We start from the raw sequence: 19,583 nt of genomic DNA on the forward strand, positions 1-19,583 counted from the left end.
AAAGACTATTCAACAGTTATTCAACAAATATTTATTCAACATCTTCCATGAGCCAGTCACTATGTGAGGCTCTAGGGATGGAGTGGTAAACAAGTCAAACCAGGTCTTTGCTGTTTTGGGACTTACTGTACCCAGTGCCTAGCACAGTCGTGGCAAATGGCTGGCCCACGATCAACAGTGAATGAGTGAATGAAGGAATATATGAAACAGTAAGAAAATAGCATAGGGAAGCATGTGACTAAGGACTAAGGTAATGTGTGTAGATGGTCAGGAGTACTGTAGGCCATAGGAGGGGAGGGATCAGAAGGATGTGTAGAGATCAGTCCTCAACTTGTTGCCTCTACATGGATGCGTCTGGGAAACGACTAAGGCACAATGTGGGAAGGAGCTGGGTGTTGATGGAAGGGCGTTCCTCGCGAGGGAACAATATGTGAGAAGACTCAAAAGCTGCACAGCAGAACAGTGGCCTCCTTAGGTGCCTGTTGGCACATGCAACCCATGCAGTGTGATTCCATTTATATTAAATGTCCAGAATAGGCAAAAAACAGAGAGAAAGTAGGTTAGTAGTTGCTGAGTGCTGGGAACAGGGCTGGGGAATGACTACTAATGGGTTATGTGGGTTTTTTGAGGGATGATGAAAATGTTCTGAAGTTAGATGTGATAATGGTTGCAAAATCTTGTGAATATACTAAAAAAAACTGAACTGTACACTTTTTTTTGAATTGTACACTTTTAAAGAATGAATTTTATGGTATGTGAACTATCTCAAATTTAAAAAGAAAATTGTAAGTCCACCTTAAGTGTGAAAAGAGTCTTCCTAGATCAAAGCACTGATCCCGTTTTAGGGACTAAAAAGTGTGCAGGAGCAGCCTTTGGAAAGACAATGCTTTTAGGGGGAAGAGGGTAGAAAAGAAGGAAGAGAGGAGATTGCATGGTTAAAGGGGAAAAGTTAACGCTAAAGTTCATATAGAAAAATAGATCCAATATCTTGTAGTAACTTAGAGTTAAAAAGAATATGGAAACGAATATATGTATATTCCTATATGACTGAAGTATTGTGCTGTATACCAGAAATGGACACAACATTGTAAACTGACTATACTTCAATAAATATATTAGGAAAGAAAGTTCATCCAGAAAAATTAAAATGGGGGGGGGAGGGTATAGCTCAATGGTAGAGTGCATGCATGTATGAGGTCCTGGGCTCAATTCCCAGTACCTCCATTAAATATAAATAAATAAACCTAATTACCCCCCCAATAAACAAACAAACAAGAATGAACAATAGTAAAGGAAACACCAAAACAGAAAATCTACAACAGCCCAGACCTTAAGCCATTCTATAAAAACTGTAATTTAAAAAATACATCATTGGCAAATGAATAGGCAAATATATGGAATAGGATAGAAAATTCAGGTATAGATCCAACTATATAAAGAAATTTAGTAAATCATGGAGCAAAAAGGGACTTTAAAATAAATTGTGCTTGGAAAACTAGATAGCCATTTGGAAAAAAAATAAAATAGATTTATGTCTCATACGATACACAAATGAGTTAGAGACCTAAATATTAACTAGGAGACCACACAAGTACTAGAAGAAACCATCGGTGAATTTCTTTATAATTTGTATATAGGGAAAGAAAAACATTCTAACTTTGATTCAAAATCCAGATTCAATAAAGGAAAAAATTGACAAACCTAATTAAATAAAAATAAAAACTTTTTTCATGGTTAAAAAATAAGCAAAGTAAAAGATGAAAAGCCAGGAGAGAATATTTGCAGCATATATCACAGATAAGTGGCTAATATCCCTTAAATATTTGAACATAAAAAAGACCAGAAATCCCATAGAAAAGTAAGCAAGAGAAATGAACAAAAAATTAATCAAAAGACATTTTAATGTGGACCTTAAATGTACAAAAAGATATTAAATTCACTTATAATAAGAGAAATGCAAATTAAAATCATACTAAGAGCCCTCCGGTTCCAGTTAAAATGAAGTTAGCACACTCATTCTGTCTTTATGCTCCAAGTAAAGCTAATTCTTTACTCTGACCAGAGGAACTGTGGTCCAAAGTATGTAGAAGGAATCCTCATTGCTTTTATTTATCTCCCTATCTTCCCACAGCTTGGCCACAGAAGCAGGTATAGTCATGGAAAGCGCACAGCAAAGAGGATACTAAAGCCCTGCCTGGCCAGAGGACTATAAAGGGGAACCCTTGTGAACGGGAGAATGTGAGGGAGATCACAGAGAGGAGGCTTGAGGAGGTAATCGTACAAAGTTATAAACAAATTCCTGGACTTCCCCTGTGCTGCACTTGCAAGTGTCTGATCCTAAACAGAACGCCAAAGCCTTTGCGAACTAAACAACAGGATAGAGAGCTGCCTAGATGTTGGCTTGCCTGTGGGTGGCGTACGTGCAAAATAAATAAATAGCACTGCCAAGCCTTCAAAAATTGAACTGGCTTCAGAAACAGACCACAGAACTGAGCTTGCAACCTGTGCCTAACCAGGTCAATTGCCTGCTTAAAAAAAAATTGTCCACAAGAATTAAACAAGACTCAGAGTATCATAAATAATATTTAAATGGCTAGGATGCAATAAAAAATTATTTGACATACAAAGAATCACAAAAGACTGATCAATTCTCATGAGAAAAGAAAATCAACAAACACCAGCCCCAAGATGGCTTGGATGTTGGAAATATCCGACAAAGAACTTTTTTCGCCTTTAAAAGAAATTAAAATATAATTGGCATATTAATTTCAGGTATATGACATAATGATTCAGTATTTGTATATATGGCAAAATGACCACCACAATAAGTCTGGTCAACATTCATCACTACACATTTTTTCTTGTGATGAGAACATTTAAAGTTTACTCTCTTAGCAACTTTCAAATATACAATACAGTATTATTAACTCTAGTCACCATGATGTACATTACATCCCCAGGATTGATTCATTTTATAACTGGAAGTTTGTACCTTTTGACTGCCTTCAGCCATTTCACCCACGCCTCACCCCCAACCTCTGGCAACCACCAATCTGTTCTCTATATGAGTTCAGTTTTTGGTTTTGTTTTTTACATTTCACATATAAGTGAGATCACATGGTATTTGTCTTTTTCTGTCTAACTTATTTCACTTGGCATAATGCCCTCAAGATCACTCAATGTTGTCACAAATGGTTAGATTTCCTTCTATTTTATGACTGAATAATTTTCTGCTGTACACATATCCCACACTTTCTTTACCCATTCATTCATTGATGACACTTAGGTTGCTTCTGGTTCTTGGCTGTTATAAACAATGCTGCAATGAGCATAAGGGTATGTATATCTTTTAGAGTTAGTATTTTCATTTCCTTTGGATAACTACCCAGAAGTGGAATAGCTGAATCACATGGTAGTTCTATTTTTAATTTTTTGAGGAATCTCCGTATTGTTTTCCATAGTGGCTGCACCAATTTAGATTCCCACCAACAGTGCAAAGGGTTCCGTTTTCTCTACCTTCTTGCCAACACTTGTTACTTCTTGTCTTTTTGATAATGGCCATTCTAACGGGTGTGAGGTGACATGTCACATTAGTTTGATTTGCACTTCCCTGATGGTTAGTGATGTTGAGCATTTTTCATGTACCTACTAGCCATCTGTATGTTTTCTTTGGGAAAATGTCTATTCAGTTCCTCTGCACATTTAAAAATCAGATAGTTTATTTTATTTTTATTTTTTGCTATTGAGTTGTATGAGTTCTTTATGTATTTTGAATACCAGTCCCTTATCAGATATATGATTTGCAAATATTTTCTCCCATTCAGTATGTTGCCTTTTTGTTTTCTCAAGGGTTTCCTTTGCTGTGCAGAAGCTTTTTAGTTGTAATCTCACTTGTTTATTTTTGTTTTTGTTGCTTTTGCTTTTGGTGTCAAAAAGAATTATCACCAAGACCAATGTCAAGGAAGTACTTTCATATGTTGCTGGAAGGTATGCAAATAATTAGAACCCATATAAAGGGAAATCTAACAAGATCTAAGAAAACTACATATATGTTTAACACTTGACTCAGCAATGTAACTTCTAGGGGTTTACTCTCAAGAAACATTTCCAGCAACACAAAAATCATTATACATAAGGTTATTCACTGAAGCACTCTTTGTAATTGCAAAGTTTTGGAAGAAACCTAAATGCCCACACATAATAGAGTGGTTGAGTAAACCATGATACATGTACACAGTGGAATACTACACAGCTGTGAAAAAGGTGGAATATCTCTATGAACTGATAAGAAGTGATGTTCAGGATATGTATTAGTAAGTGAACAACAAAAAGTACAAAAGAGTGTCTATAGTGTGAAAAGGAGAAATAAGGAAACACAGATGTATCTACTTATTTTTGAAAAGAGAAGCACAGGAGGGATAAACCAAGAAATGAGATTGGTTACCTTCAGGGAGAAGGAATGGGGTCGGGGGGAGTGCAATGGGAACATAGGAACAGGGTGGAAGGGATGGGAGCAGGGGTTACACTTGCCTGAGTACCCCATTATGCATGTTTGACTCTCAGAACTGTATTCATGTTTCACATACTCAAAGATTAAAATTGATGTGTTTTTTTGGGGGGGGTGGCGGTAAATAGGTTTATTAATTTATTTATTAACAGAGCTACTGGAGATTGAACCCAGGAACTTGCACATGCTAAGCACGCACTCTACCTCTGAGCTATACTCGCCCCCCTTAAAATCAACAGTTTTTGATTGTTGATCAAAATCCCTTAAATTTGAACATAAGCAGAAACAACAGTGTTGTCTCAGATGAATACCATAAATATGCTAAAGTAGGGCAGGGGTAACTTTTGCATGCTGTGTTTTGACTATATTCCCCTCAAGCTAATGATAAAGAATTATAAACAAATATTGACCTCTAGTTGGTAAAGTTGCTTTTTGTCATTGTATGGATTAGCAATTCTAAAACTATTTTCTCCGCATTGTAGGTTTAAGTAAGTAAGTATGTGGAGGACCATGGGAGCTGGGTTTTTCGCCGTTGGACAAGGGGGTTAGAAGCTTGGAAAGAAGGAGGGCTGGAATGAACTCTGGGGTGTTGGGTTAGAATTGGAAGGATCAATGTAGAGTCACAGTGTATGAGAGCAGAGACTTTGGTGATAAGAGCCAGTGACACTTCAGCACCCATGAGAGCGGCTTCCAAGAGCTGTGGATTCCCACCCATTGTGCCTGGCCCAGCATTTATAGAAGCCCCTATGCTGTAGCATTGTTACATTGCCCATCTACATTCCAAGACTGGCCTCACTAATACATTGCAAAGATGATCTTCTGCCAATAGCACATTTTTTATTTGGAGACTTGGAACAATAACAAAAAAAACAAAGGCCTGTGCATGAGTCGGGTCTCTTCCTGTTATGAGAGAAAAAACTGAGCTCAAACTAATTGAAGCACAAGGGGCTTGATTAGCACCTATGATGGACAGACTATGAGTGGATCTAGCTTCCGGTCTGTTGGGATCCAGAGGTTCATATGAAAAGTCATTCGGGCTCTCTTTGCCGGATGTCGTGGTGGAACTGGACAGCACAAGGCTCGTGTCTGGCCTGTTTAGCAAGTCCAGCAGAAAGAGAGCCTGCCTTCCACAGAGTCTGGCAAGGAGGCTGAGGGAGGACTGTGACTGGCCCAGCTCCCAGGGGGAGACGGGACCACCTCCACTAGCAGCCCCCTGGAACCACAGGGAGTGAGGGAGAGGTTCCTAAAAGGGAGCACAGAGAGGAGAGGCCAACAAAAAAGTAATGATCTCCATTGCTTTTCCTGCTACAGCCTCCTTGTAAAGTTCTGACTTGTGTTTATGCCCACCAGGTGGTAAATTCCTTGAGAAGAGTAGAAAACAAAACTACCCTAACCACTTTGCACCATAACCTCTCTGAGGGCTGTGAGCTGTTACGGACAGGCTGGGCAGCCCTGGGTACATCTTGTGATGTCCCCCTGCCCCCACGTCGGGCCTAGCATAGGAGCTTGTGCTAAGTATAAGCTCAGAGAGCACTTGTTTAATGTTCCCAGTACCTTCCAAGGGGGCCCGCATCATCTGTTTGTCCCTCATGCTCCCTCCAGTGGGCAGTAAATATCTGAGCAGGTGTCTGAATCTGCTTGCTTCAGAACTCTTCCTGGCTCAGTCTCCAAACCCACCTTAAATGAAGAGGTAATTTGTTGTAGATATTTTATGTTTAATTTGCTAATAAATGGATAAATAACAGTCACCACAAAAGAATTTTCCTAGCTAAAATTCTGGCCACAATAGCCTTTGATGGAGGTCCTTTGAGACCTTAAACTTCCGTCTCTGCAAGAATTGATACACCAGTCTCTCTGGAGGAACATCTCGGCCCAGAGGATCCTCGTGGCCTCACAAGGGCTGAGAGAGAATCGCTGTTTTCCAGGTATCTGTCAGAAGTTTGTTCTTGAACTCCCTGCCCTTCGAATGCTCATCAAATCCAGTGCTTTAAAACAGGGACTCTCAAACATGAGCGTGCATGAGAATCACATTAAGTACATATTTAAAATGCAGATTCCTGGCCCCTACTCCTGGAGTCTCTGAGGAGCAGGGGCTGACCATGTGAGGAGCTTAGGGAAGAGCTGTCTCAGCATAGGGACCAATAAGTGCAAAGGTCCTGAGGCAGGAAAGAGTGCTCCAGGAACTATCAATAAAGTGAGCAAAAGAAAAAGGGGCAAGGGCCAGAACAGGTAGGGCCTTGAGGTTGGGATGAGATTGGTTTTTATCTAAGTGTGATGGGACATCACTGAAGGTTATAAGTGGGGGAACTGCACATCAGATTTTCACTTTAAGAAAATGACTCTGGCTATTCTGTAGAGAACAAATTATTAAAAGGCAAGGAGGTAGACAGGAGGACTAGACAGGAGGCTTCTGGAGGAGGAGTGCAGGCCAGAAGGATGGTAGCCGGGACAGGGGCTGGATATGGAACGGGACAGCAACTGAGGCTGTGAGGAGTTTGAGTGCTAAGCTCGGTCCTGGTGCATCCTACTGTTCCTGGTCACATTTTCTTCTCATCCAGTTATTTTATCCCCTACCCACCCCCATTTGTTGCCTCAGAATGAAAATGTCCTTTTCATTATGAAAATAATATATTCTCAATATTTAAAATATAAACAATATAGGAAAGTAAAAAGAAATTAATCCCCAGCAATCCCACTGCCCCAAGATACTTCTGTCCTTCCAGACATTCTCCATGTGAGTAACATGAACTTTACACAAATAGAATCATGCCACACCTGCTGCTTTATAACATGCTTTTCTCTCTGTATAAAAAAATCACAATTCCAGGTGCATAAATGATGCGCATTCGGTGGGGGAAGTTGCCTCCTACTCACCCAGATTTCTTTGCTGTTTGTGCAAACTTTGTAAGTCAAAGAAAAACTTTCAAACGTGTAGCTTTGAGTCTATAAAGTTAGAAAACACAAGCAATTTCCCTAAAAGGCAGCAGAAGGGCTAGAGGATTTAAAAATTAAAATACCAGAAAATACACTCCAAAACAGAAGAGCTGAAATATCAATGTAGAATTTCCTCCCCAAAGGGAATGTGACGCCTGGGCAAAATTCCGTTGTTTATTTTGCATGGTCTTAACTCAAGCTCCACACAAAAAAACAGAGAATGGTGGCAGGAAGTACCTTTCTGTGTCCCAGCCGAAGTGGGGCTCCCCATGCGAAGCCTCTGGAAGTCTCAGGATTAGCAGAGAATCCTTGGAGCAACTTGCCCAAAGCACTAATTGTATTTGTGTCTCTGTCTTTGATTAGTGGCTTAGTCAGTTTTCTGGCTCATTATCATCTTAATCTTTTTTCCCTTTAATGTAATAAGGCTAAGATTCTAGGTTTCCCTCCCAACCCCAGAGGAAAATAAATACAATCTTGAAGGTATTTTTATATACTCTGTATCTTTAGTAATATATTTAACAAGCTTGATGTGGGAATATTATTTCCTTCCTCACCTCAGTCATCAGATGATTGTAGGAAAAAGCAAAGGCCTTGAGATACCTGGACTCTGTCCTTAGCCATTCGTTGCTTTCCTCAGGTCAAATATCCACTGTACAGCTCAGTGAAAAGAACCAAAGCGGACAGTGTATACTGGGCTTTTACAGTTTGCTGATCTAAGGTGGTAGAGCAGGACTAATCAAATGTTAACTGTAGAATGCAGATGGAGGGTATGGTGTGCGCTGTGCATCTTGATTCTAAGTTATTGCATTGCTTGTATTACTCACTTTCATTAGCAGACATAAGCCTTAGTGGCAGGCAATTTTGAGAAAAGGATTTACATTTTATGAAAGAGAGAGTGGTAGGGGCTCCTTGTCATTTTACACTATTTTCTGCGGGAAAGGCAGATACTGTTTTGAGTGTGTCACCTGTTTCTACAGTAAGTTGTGGCTCTTTTTCAAGGGTTTTGAGATTTGGTTACTGTAGGCAGCATTTTGTTTATTTCTTTTTAATTACATCATGAACAAATGAATACCGAAAAAGTGAACACATTACAGATAAAAATTTCTTTTAAAACCTTCCCCTACCCCGAATCTCTAGTCTCCTCCACCCTAGCCCCTGCCAAATGAAATCATTCTTTCAGTTTGATATATATGCTTCCAAACCCTTTTCTTGTGGATTTTTATACATATATATGTACCCACATAAAATATGTGGTATTCTTTTATTTGCTGGTTTTTCAAAAGTGATATTAGACCATATTTATCCTTCTATAATTAGCTCCTCCTCCTATTCATCAATATGTCTTAAAACTTTTTCTAAGCTCCTCATAGCTCTACCTTACTAACATAGACAAACCTGATGCATTGTATCCTGTGCCAGGTTGACCATTCCATTGCATGCTTGTAGGTATTTCTCTATTGATAGAAATTAAGATTGTTTCTGGTTTGGGTTTTTTTTTTTAATTGAAGTACAGTCAGTTACAATGTGTCAATTTCTGATGTGCAGCATAATGTCCCAGTCATGTATACATATATATATATACATATATTCGTTTTCATATTCCTTTTTATTAAAGGTTATTACAAGATATTGAATATAGTTCCCTGTGCTATATGCAAGAAACTTGTTTTTAATCTATTTTTATTTTTCATGGTTAGCATTTGCAAAAGTCAGACTCTCAGATTTATCCCTTCCCGCTTCATTTCCCTGGTAACCATAAGATTGTTTACTATGTCTGCCAGTCTGTTTCTGTTTCGTAGATGAGTTCAACAGTGTCCTCTTTGGTTTGGTTTATTTTTTTTTAAACCATTAAAAATATGTTACAGAAAACAAGTTTGTACACATCTACCTGTGCAGAGATGTGATTATTTTCCTGAGGTTAAATATTGAGAAGTGGAATGGCAGCTTGGTAGCAATTAGAAATTCATTTATTTTAATAGAAATGACTAATCTGCCCTTTAACATGACTTCTGGTGGTCAACTTCAGCAAATATTTCTTTTTGTTAAGCTCTGGGATGGGCTCACCCTGGCCCGCAAACAAAGCAGGGACAGGAGAAATATGAAGCTAAGTGTTTGCCCTCTGGGAAGGCCTGAAACTCATCTATAGGCCCCCATATACCAACTGGCAAAAGAATTCTAGAATTCTTCAACCAGAAGCTAAAAAGACTAGATACTTGTGGAAGATGGGTGGATGGGAATGGGATGGAAAGAAGGGGAGAATGGGAACAGGTAGAGGGCACCACCCTTCACTGAGTATCCCTATATCCTTTTTTGGAACCAGGGTAATCGTTCATATACTCCCAGAATAGATAAATCATTCAAATCAACCAGGATGCGAAGAGAACCCCAAAGGGAACACCAGCAGACAGGAATGTAAGTGTGATACAAATAAATAATATAACCACACAGGAGGAGGTAGGGAAGAAAAAAACCTAACCCAAGTAACTCTGAAAAACAATTATTTGACTGGATACTATAACCCTGAAGATGAAAAGGACTATACACAAAGATACAGTTTCATTATTAAATTGTTTCTTTCTATGGCTCTCACAAGGGAATGAGCTAGCAATTCTGAAACTATTTTATGTACAGACTAGTCTGGGTCCAATTAAGAGACAGAAACCACACAGTAATTTGAACAGGGAAAGTTTAATATAAAGTATTATTAACTATTATAACAAAAGATTGGAGAAGTGAGGAATTGACTAGTAAGAAGCAGAAGGAACTCTAAAGAACATAGGAATAGCCTCTAAAAGGAGCAGCTCCTGCCTAGGTCTGAGAGAGACAACCCAAGGAAGAGCCTTCTTTCCCCAGAGCCGATACCCTGACGTGTTGAAGAGGGCATGGCCATGGCTCACTGAATAGCAGAGAAGTCCTGTGGTGCTGCACTGTCAGACCTTGCCAGAAATCCATCCATTATGGTGCCAGGAAAATTATTCACGGGGAGGTGTCTCACTGGAGGCACTCTGCTATGAAACTGCCCAAAAGAGGTGCTGGGGGAAGGTGCTGGGTATCGGAGCTTATGGCTGCTGTGCCCTGCAGGACCCAGCTGCGGAATCTGGTATTGGGGAAGCTGTCTACACAGCGGGACCTGGAAAAGCCATCCATGCTGCCGGAGCTGAGTGCTGGGAAAAGCAGCCCACCCGGCAGGAGCCTGCCGGAAGGAACACAGTCTTCCTCCTTCTCCTGCAATATCTCTCCGCCATAGTCTACTGATAGAGTTTAACATGGTGCCAGCTGATGAAAGAAAATAACTGGCCCAGCTTCATTTCTGTGTATCAGGTAATGGAGATTGAATTTCTTTTTATTGAAGTACAGTTACAATGTGTCAATTTCTGGTGTACAGCACAATGTCCCAGTCATGCATATACATACAAATATTCATTTTCATATTTTTTCATTAAAGGATATTACAAGATATTGAATATAGTTCCCTGTGGTATACAGAAGAAACTTGGTTTTTTAAATCCATTTTTATATATAGTAGCTAACATCTGCAAATCTCAAACTCCCAAATTATCCCTTCCCACCCCCTTCCCCTGTAAATGATAAGATTGTTAATGATGTCTGTGAGTCTATTTCTGTTTTTTAGATGAGTTCATAGTGTCCTCCCCACTCCTTTTTTTAAGAATCCACATATGAGTGATTTCCTGTGGTATTTTTCTTTCTCTTTCTGGCATACTTCACTTAGAATGTTGATTTCTAGGTCCATCCATGTTGCTGCAAATGGCATTGTTTTATTCTTTTTTACAGCTGAGTAGTATTCCATTGTATAAATATACCACAGCTTCTTTATCCAGTCATCTGTTGATGGATATACAGGTTGCTTCCATGTCTTGGCTATTGTAAATAGTGCTACTATGAACATTGGGATGCGTGTATCTTTTTGAATTAGAGTTTCCCCCAGGTATATACCCAGGAGTGGGATTGCTGGATCATATGGTAAGTCTATTTTTAGTTTTTTGAGGAATCTCCATACTGTTTTCCATAACAGCTGCACCAAACTACATTCCCACCGGAAATGTAGGAGGGATCCCTTTTCTCCACACCCTCTCCAGCATTTATTGTTCATGGACTTTTGAATGATGACCATTCTGACTGTTGTGAGGTAATACCTTATTGTAGTTTTGATTTGCATTTCTCTGATAATCTGTGATATTGAGCATTTTGTCATGTGCCTGTTGGCCATTTGTATGTCTTCATTAAAATTGCTTGTTTAGGCCTTCTGCTTATTTTTAGATTGGGTTGTTTGTTTGTTTGTTTTGTTATTAAGTTGTATGAGCTGTTTATATATTCTGGAAATTAAGCCTTTGTCAGCTGCATCATTTGCAAATATTTTCCCTCATTCCATAGGTTGTCGCTTTGTTTTTCTTATGGTTTCCTTTGCTGTGCAAAAGCTTATAAGTTTAATTAGGTCCCATTTGTTAATTTTTGCTTTTATTTCTATTGCCTGGGTAAACTGCCCTAGAAGAACATTGCTAAGATTTATGTCAGAGAATGTTTTGCCTATGTTTTCTTCTAAGAGGTTTTTCACATTTTGTCTTATATTTAAGTCTTTAAGCCATTTTGAGTTTACTTTTGTGTATGGTGTGAGGGAGTGTTCTAACTTCATTGATTTTCATGCTGCTATCTAGTTTTCCCAACACTACTTGCTGAAAAGACTGTCTTTTCTCCACTGTATGTTCTTGCCTCCTTTGTCAAAGATTAATTGACTGTAGGTCTGTGGGGTTATTTCTGGGCTCTCTGTTCTGTTCCATTGATCAAATATGTCTGTTTTTATGCCAATACCATGTTGTTTTGATTACTGTAGCTCTGTAATATTGTTTGAAGTCTTGGAGGGTTATTCCTCCAGCTTCATTCTTTTTCTTCAGTTTTGCTTTAGCAATTCTGGGTCTTTTGTGATTCCATATAAATGTTAGGATTATTTGTTCTAGTCCGTGATAACCTTGTATCCTGCTATGTTGCCAAATTCTTTTACAGCTCTAATAGTTTTTGTGTGGAGATTTTAGGGTTTTCTGTATACAGTATCATGTCATCCGTGTATAGTCATAATTTTACCTCTTGAATCCCTTTTATTTCTTTTTCTTGCCTGATTGCTGTGGCTAGAACTTCCAAGACTATGTTGAATAGAAGTGGTGGGACTGGGTATCCTTGTCTTGTTCCAGATTTTAGTGGGAAGGCTTTCAGTTTTTCACTGTTGAGTATTACGCTGGCTGTGGGTTTGTCATAAACAGCTTTTATTATGTTGAGATATGTTCCCTCTATATCCACTTTGGTAAGACTTCCTATCGTAAAGAATGAATTTAGATTTGGGAGGCAATAAACTGATAACTGGCAGAGTCCACCCCTCTGTCTCCTCATCTTTCCTGTGCTCTTTTTTACACACTTTTGGATGTTCATACAGCAAAACCTCTATAATTACACCTAATAACATATAGCTTTTTATCTTGGAAATGAAGACACTTTCATGCTCTTCCCAAAATGAAGACATACACAGTCCCAACAGTTATCGTATCCATTGCTGGCTATGTTAATTACTCTTTAAATTCAGTCACAGTCCCGCTGAATATTCTGTTACTTAAAGACCAAACTTAAAGGTAACTATAGCAACTTGTATATAAAATACAAATGAGAAAGTGAAAGAAGAAAATGATCAGCATATGCAAATAAACGCGTGTGTATAACAAGCAAATAAAAATGTAGTTTCTATAACTGAGCCTAAGGCTATAGTTGACATCTGTAACTTCCTTCTTCACTACCCATTTAATATTTTCCTCACCCTCAGGCAGAACCTCAGCTGGTTGGAGTTCTTTACCTGGTAGAGTGACCCAAACCTTAATTCTCAAAACTCTAATTACTTAATTGTCCTGTCATTCTTGGTTGCTCTAGTTTTCCTTAACTATTACTTATGTGAATACTAAGAGGTACCCTGGGGAACTGCTGGGTGTATATAGATAAAGAAATAAATATAGGTATATGTAAATGTGTGTGTTCATGAACGTGAATATATTTCCCAGCTCTCACTGCTGAGAGGGCCTAGAAGCAATGACATCCCAGTAGTGATGAGCACACCTGGTGCCCAGATCTTGGTTTCTAAATATGATTCTCCAATAAAAAGAAATGATTGATTCTAGCAAGTCAAGGACACAATAACAAGGAGAGTCTGAGGACTTTCAGTTAATAATAATATTAGTTCATTTATGGTGGCAAATGTATCATACTAATAGGTGATGTTAATAAAAGGGGAAACTGGGTGTGCGATATATGGAAACTCTCTGTACTATCTCCTCAATATTTCTGTAAATCTGAAACTTTTCCAAAATTTAAAAATGTATTTTTTAAAAAAGGGACATTAGTATGAAGACTCGTAAAATTCCAATAACATCTGTAGATTACCCAGTAGTGCTACATCAAGTTAAGTTTCTGGTTTTAATAATTATGCTATAGTTATACAAAATGTTAATATTAGGGGAAGCTGGGTGGAGAGTGAACCAGTACTCTTTGCACTGTTTTTGCAACTTTTCTGTAAGTTTAAAAATTATTTCAAAAACATTTTTTTAAAATGAGCTTGAAATATTGCCAGTTTCAAAAAAAGGTATCCAATCGATGGCCTTGCACACCATTCTCAACAATATATGCATACTTTTAAAGGTACAAACTGTGTTAAGAGTGGCCAATGTACATATGGCTCAGTTTTATGGAAAGCAGTTTGGAAGTCGTGAACAAAGCTGGAAGCACAATCAAGGCAGTAAATGAGACTGCCTGGAGAGTCCCAGGGAAACACTGGGAGACATTACACAACGGCAGCCAGCAGTGAAGGAAGAATTTATTATAGGATACATATATATTCTATATAAACATATATATATATATATATATATATATATATATATATATATATATATATATATATATATATATATATATATATTTTAGAATATATGTGTGTATGTGTGTTAGGCAAGGCCAGTGAAAGTCATTGTTGGATCTCTCCAGAGAAGGGAGGGGGCACTGTTCTACCCTACACTCCCCTCCCCCCAACCCCCGCCTCTGCTAACCTGCAGGAGATTCCACCTGTCGGGGCTGGGGTTCCTCTGGAGAAGGTATCTTACCTGCACCCTCAGGGCAGCTCACACTGGAGGAGGAAGCAGCTTGGCCGGGAGGGGTCTTGAGGGAGTGGGGGGCCCAGGGCTCTCTGAGGTTTTTGTTGCTGGTATGAGGCTGCCTTTTGCTCATGAATTTGGCTCAGTGCCTTGCAATCTGTCACTCCCTTGCTTCAACTCCAAAGAAATTTAGCTGTACAGTTTTCTGCTCCAGGGCCTTAGGTTGGGAGGGAGACCAAAGTCAGGGTGCATTGCTTTTTTTCACAACCAAAGGGTGCTGGTCTGCCGTGCACACCCTATAAGACAATGACACATCGTGGTGCCCCTGCTGCTTTTAGGCGTGCAAGTTATTCAACTGGGAGGATTCTCTTCCACTGGAATTAACTCCAGAGGAGTAGGGAAGATGCTCCCTACAACTGTGAAGTGAGCGTAGTGTGTCTCTTCCTCCTCATCTCTGTTTCCCCAAGTACCTTGTGGCTCCTGTTCCTGGCTACTTGCCCTGAGATAGTTCCTGCTAAAATGTAAACGTGATGGGGGTGGGAGACGCCAGGGGCAGAGGGTAGGGCTCATTTTAGGTGTCAACTTGACTAGACTAAGGGAGACCCACATAGCTGGAAAAACATTTTGGTTGTGCCTGAGAGGGTGTTTCCAGAAGAGACTAGCACTGGAATTGGGGCACTGAGTACAGCAGATGGCTCTGCTCAGTGCTCGTGGGCATCATCCCATCTGTTGAGCGCCCAGGCAGGACACAAAGTGAGGTAGGGCGAATTCTCTCTCTGCCTGAGCTTGCACTGCACGTCTCCTGAGCTCAGACAAAGGTTCTCCTGTTTGCAGCTTTCAGATTCAGAATGAGACTTAGCCTCAATTCTCTGGCCTTAGGACTTGGACTGAAGTACACCAGGAGCTCTTCTGGCTCTCCAGCTTGCGGAGGGCAGGTTGTGGAATTTCTTGGCCTCCACACCCTCCTTGTGAACCAATTCCCGCAGTAGATCAGTCTCCCCCTCTCTCTTTCTCTGTCTATGTATGTGTCCTATTGGTTCTGTTTCTCTGGAGAACGCTCACACAGCTTCCTCTCTCTCTCTCTCAGAACTCTCCTTTTTGTGGTTTATTTTCTCCAGCTTCTCTTTATACCCCAGCCTTTGAAACAAAATGTGAGAGAGGAAGATTTGGGTTCATGATGCAGCATAGTCTCCAAGCAGCTGCATGTCATTGGGCCAAGCAGGGGACCTCGCTGAGCCTCAGATCCTTCAGCTGATAAGGAACTGCAGTGGGTTCCCCACTCGCTTCCCTGGACAGTAAGTTCCTGGAAGGCAGGAACCTCAAGGTCTTGAGTATGTTCTTTTCTAATGCCTTGCACAGTGCCTGGTATATAGCTGGCACTCAATAAATGCTTGCTAAATGAGCAGTTGAATATATAAATGGTAGTCACTATGATTATGCATTCCTGTATGTCACAAGCCATATCACTTAGGTTCAAGATGATACTAGAGAAAACAAAACAAAACAAAAACAACAAATCTGTGGTAGAAGGTGAATGGAGAGCTGAAAGTTCTAGGTGCCATAATTGGAGAAATAAGATGGCTTAGATTTGGCATGGTTGATCCAGGCTGTGTATTGACTATGTCCCATTTGAGTGGCTCAATGGATCTCTTTCCTCTTGACCTTTGTGACCTGCCCAGGATCTTTGTGTCTGGACGTTGATGGTCCAGTTTAAATCCTAACCTGCTGACAAAGCACATCCATTTCCTTAAGACTGATTTCAGAGGAGCCAGGAAAAGCTGATTCCATTTAAAAGTTCAAACAAACTAAAAAAAGGCATTTGGAGGAAACAGAAGAAAACTTCAGTAAAAGTAGTCTTGAGTAAAATTAAAGAATAAGTTACCTTCTTTAAATAAGAACAGGATGTTCTGAAAAGGGGACAATCACTAAATCAGAAAGAGCTGCTCTTCAATATTAAGATATATTATCACTGAAATAAAAATTCATTTGATTTTGAAGATCTAGCTGAAGAAATGTTCTAAAGCATGGAATAAGGTGCCTAGGAGATGGAAAATAGTTGATAAGGATAAGAAAATTGGAGGATAAATTTACATACCTATCATCCAACTTAAGATTTCCAAAAAGAGAGTAAGCACAAGGAAAGGAGAAGACAAGGATATCAAAGAAATATTCAGAAGTATTTCCCAGAAGGCAAGAGCTTCAATGAATGAAAAGACTCACGCCTGTGAAACTTCAGGACAACGGAGATAAAAAAAATGCAGCTAATAGAGCGTCAGAGACAGGGAGACTGGCTGACTTTCAAAGGATCAGAGATAAAAAGATGTCATCAGTCTCTCAACCATAACCTTGGGAGCCGAACACAGAGGAGCAATGCCTTCAACAGCCCAGGGGAAAATGACTTTCAACACAAAATTCAATACCCAAGCAAATCATTAATCAACCATGATGTTTAATAAAGATATTTTTTAGACATTCGACGTCTCACAAAATTTACCTCCACACCTTTCCTCAAGAAGCTAATGAAGGATATGTTCCACCAGAATGAGTGAGAAAACTCAGAAAGAGACAGAACACAGGACTCCAGCACAAGAGAGAAGGAAGGAAGTGGCAGCCAGGCAGCAGCCCCGGGGAGCAGCCACGCATGACAGGGCAGGGACGTGAGGGCTCCAGGGGGAGCTCTCCCCAGTGAAATGGAACTGAGGGAAAAGCTAATGCCTTTGCCCGTGTGCAAAACTGTATGGGAAGATGTAACGAGGGGGCATATATCTTTTAAAAAGGGAATTACTAACACTCCCTCCCTGCTCCGGCAAAACCTGGTAACAGGAAAAAACTTCCATCATTAAGCACAAGTTGCCTTAAAGGTGAATATGTTTTATGTGGTCATAATTACAGAAACATTGAATACTGATTTAACTAAAATTATAATACATCAGTCAGGATCCCAACAAGACAGAGCTCTCAAATGGGGCAATTTAAGGAGAATTTCATAGAAGATACTGCTTGAGCAGTAAAAAGAAGTGACAAGGGAAGGCCATTACCCTCCTCCTCAATACCTGAGGAGGCAAAGTAGGGGAGCAGTTGTCAGAAACTCGAGAGAATTAAATAGAGAGGGTGCTGAGAGCAGAGTTGAAAATGCAACCCCGACAGCAATCAACCGGAGGTAACTGGGGGCACCTTTGCTCACTCTCCCTCCCCCTCAGCTGCCTGCCCCACATCCTCCCAACCTACTCAGAAGGCCAAGAGAGCTCATTGATGTGGTCTATACAGATCAGAGTGGTTCTGGAAGGGCTTGGAAAGACACCCAGCATGAACCTCAGTGGGTGGCCAGAGGAAGGGACTCTAAAGAAAGCACGATTTCATGTGTCATAAAGAGCAGGAAGTTAGGAGCCAGTGTCTAAACTGGTCAGTCAAGAAAGGCAAGATCAACATGGGATTTAGAAATATGGCAGCAAATGCCAGAAAACAGGCATAAGAGTTGAAGGAGGGTGCTCCAGGGAGTGAGAGTGACGGGGGACAATTCAGAGGATGGCTTTTTCATTATACATTTGTTAGTACTAATAAGACTTTTAAAACTTTGTACATGTATAAGTTTGATTAAAGTAAAAAATAATACTATCCAGTCTAATCACAAGAAAAACATCAGGAATATCCCTATAGAGGGGCATTCTACAAAATCCTAAGCCATACTCTTTGGGATTGTCAAGAGCATCAAATACAAGGAAATCTGAGAAACTGTCACAGTCAAGAGGACCCAGAGACATGGCAACTACCTGTTATGTGGTATCCTGGATGGGATGCTGGAACAGAAAAGGAGCATGAAGTAAAAATGAAGGAAATCTGAATACAGATTTAGTTAATGATAATTTATCAATATTGGTTCATTAATTGTAACAAATGTACGTTTAATAATCAAGGAAACTAGGGGCAGAGTGTATGGGGACTCTACTATCTTCTCAATTTTTCTGCAAATCTAAAATTGTTCTACAAAATAGACTTATTAAAAATAACAAGATTTTACAGTAGAAATAACCTTAAAAGACAACAAAGAAGTTAATGATTTTATTTGTATGATTTGGAGCTTTGGTACGGGTATATGTTTTTCCAGGCTTTTTAATGATTTTTGCATTCAAGAAATTAAATCCTAGAATTTCAGTAATGATCCTGGCTATTCATTCATTCAACAAGTGTGTATCAAATGCTGACCACATGCCAGGCAATACCCTGTGCTTGACACATGGGATACAGAGACCTTTTCAAAATACAGCCCTGCCATTGCCCTTAAACCCTTCAGAAGCTGCTGAGTACTCTTAGGTTCAAAACAGGCCGTGAAGTCCTGCTTGCCTACCCCTGCTGGTCATTTCTTCACACTCCCCTACTCTCCAACAACTATGGCCTTTTTTGGTTCCTTGAAGATGCCAATGTTCTCTGCTGTCCCAGGGCCCTTGCATATGCTGTTCCCACTACTCAAAATAGTCTTCCTCCCCTCCTCTTTGCCCAGGTAGCTCTTAGACTTGGAACCTTAGCTCAAGTATCACTTCTTTGGAGACAATCCATCTACTTTTAATTATCCCCTGGTCATGTGGTTATTTGAGTAATGCAACTGCCCCCCATGGAATACTTGCTTGTAGTTTCTATGGCAACTGGGACAGTGTCTAATTGAGGACAGTGTCTGTGTGGCTCACATTGATCCCCAACTCCTGGCGTTGACTGATATGGTGCAGGGACTCTATGAGCACTTCTTGAAAGAAAGAATGAATGTATGGTAAACAGGATATGGTTCAAAGCCTTCCAGTCTAGTGTAGGTCCAAACCAGGGTATGAACTCTGGAAGGAGGCATGATGTGGCCAGCTCCTCTACTGTCTGGAATCCGGCTGTCCTGGGTTTGGTTCCATCAACTCCTGGTCTGCATCCACAGTTACTGCAACAGGAACACGTTTATGCACCCTCATAGCCACATATTTACCTTAGATTTGCAAAAACCCACTGAGGTATGCATCCAT

General features: G+C 39.9%; 1 protein-coding gene across 2 annotated transcripts in view; it reads left to right on the forward strand.

Moving 5' to 3' along the window:
* Window positions 1–19,583, forward strand: part of IL17RD (interleukin 17 receptor D) — a 155,563-nt gene that overhangs the window by 25,951 nt on the left and 110,029 nt on the right. Inside the window, exons 2-3 of one of the 2 annotated variants that reach the window (XM_074344622.1) lie at window positions 2,132–2,271; window positions 10,523–10,762. In XM_074344622.1, the coding sequence (XP_074200723.1) occupies window positions 10,721–10,762 (42 nt within the window). In that variant the 5' untranslated portion in view covers window positions 2,132–2,271; window positions 10,523–10,720. The remainder of the gene's footprint in view (window positions 1–2,131; window positions 2,272–10,522; window positions 10,763–19,583) is intronic. The other variant, XM_074344623.1, reaches the window with a different exon arrangement.

This window comes from Camelus bactrianus, chromosome 17 (genome assembly GCF_048773025.1).
Source record: "Camelus bactrianus isolate YW-2024 breed Bactrian camel chromosome 17, ASM4877302v1, whole genome shotgun sequence".
Taxonomy (NCBI): domain Eukaryota; kingdom Metazoa; phylum Chordata; class Mammalia; order Artiodactyla; family Camelidae; genus Camelus; species Camelus bactrianus.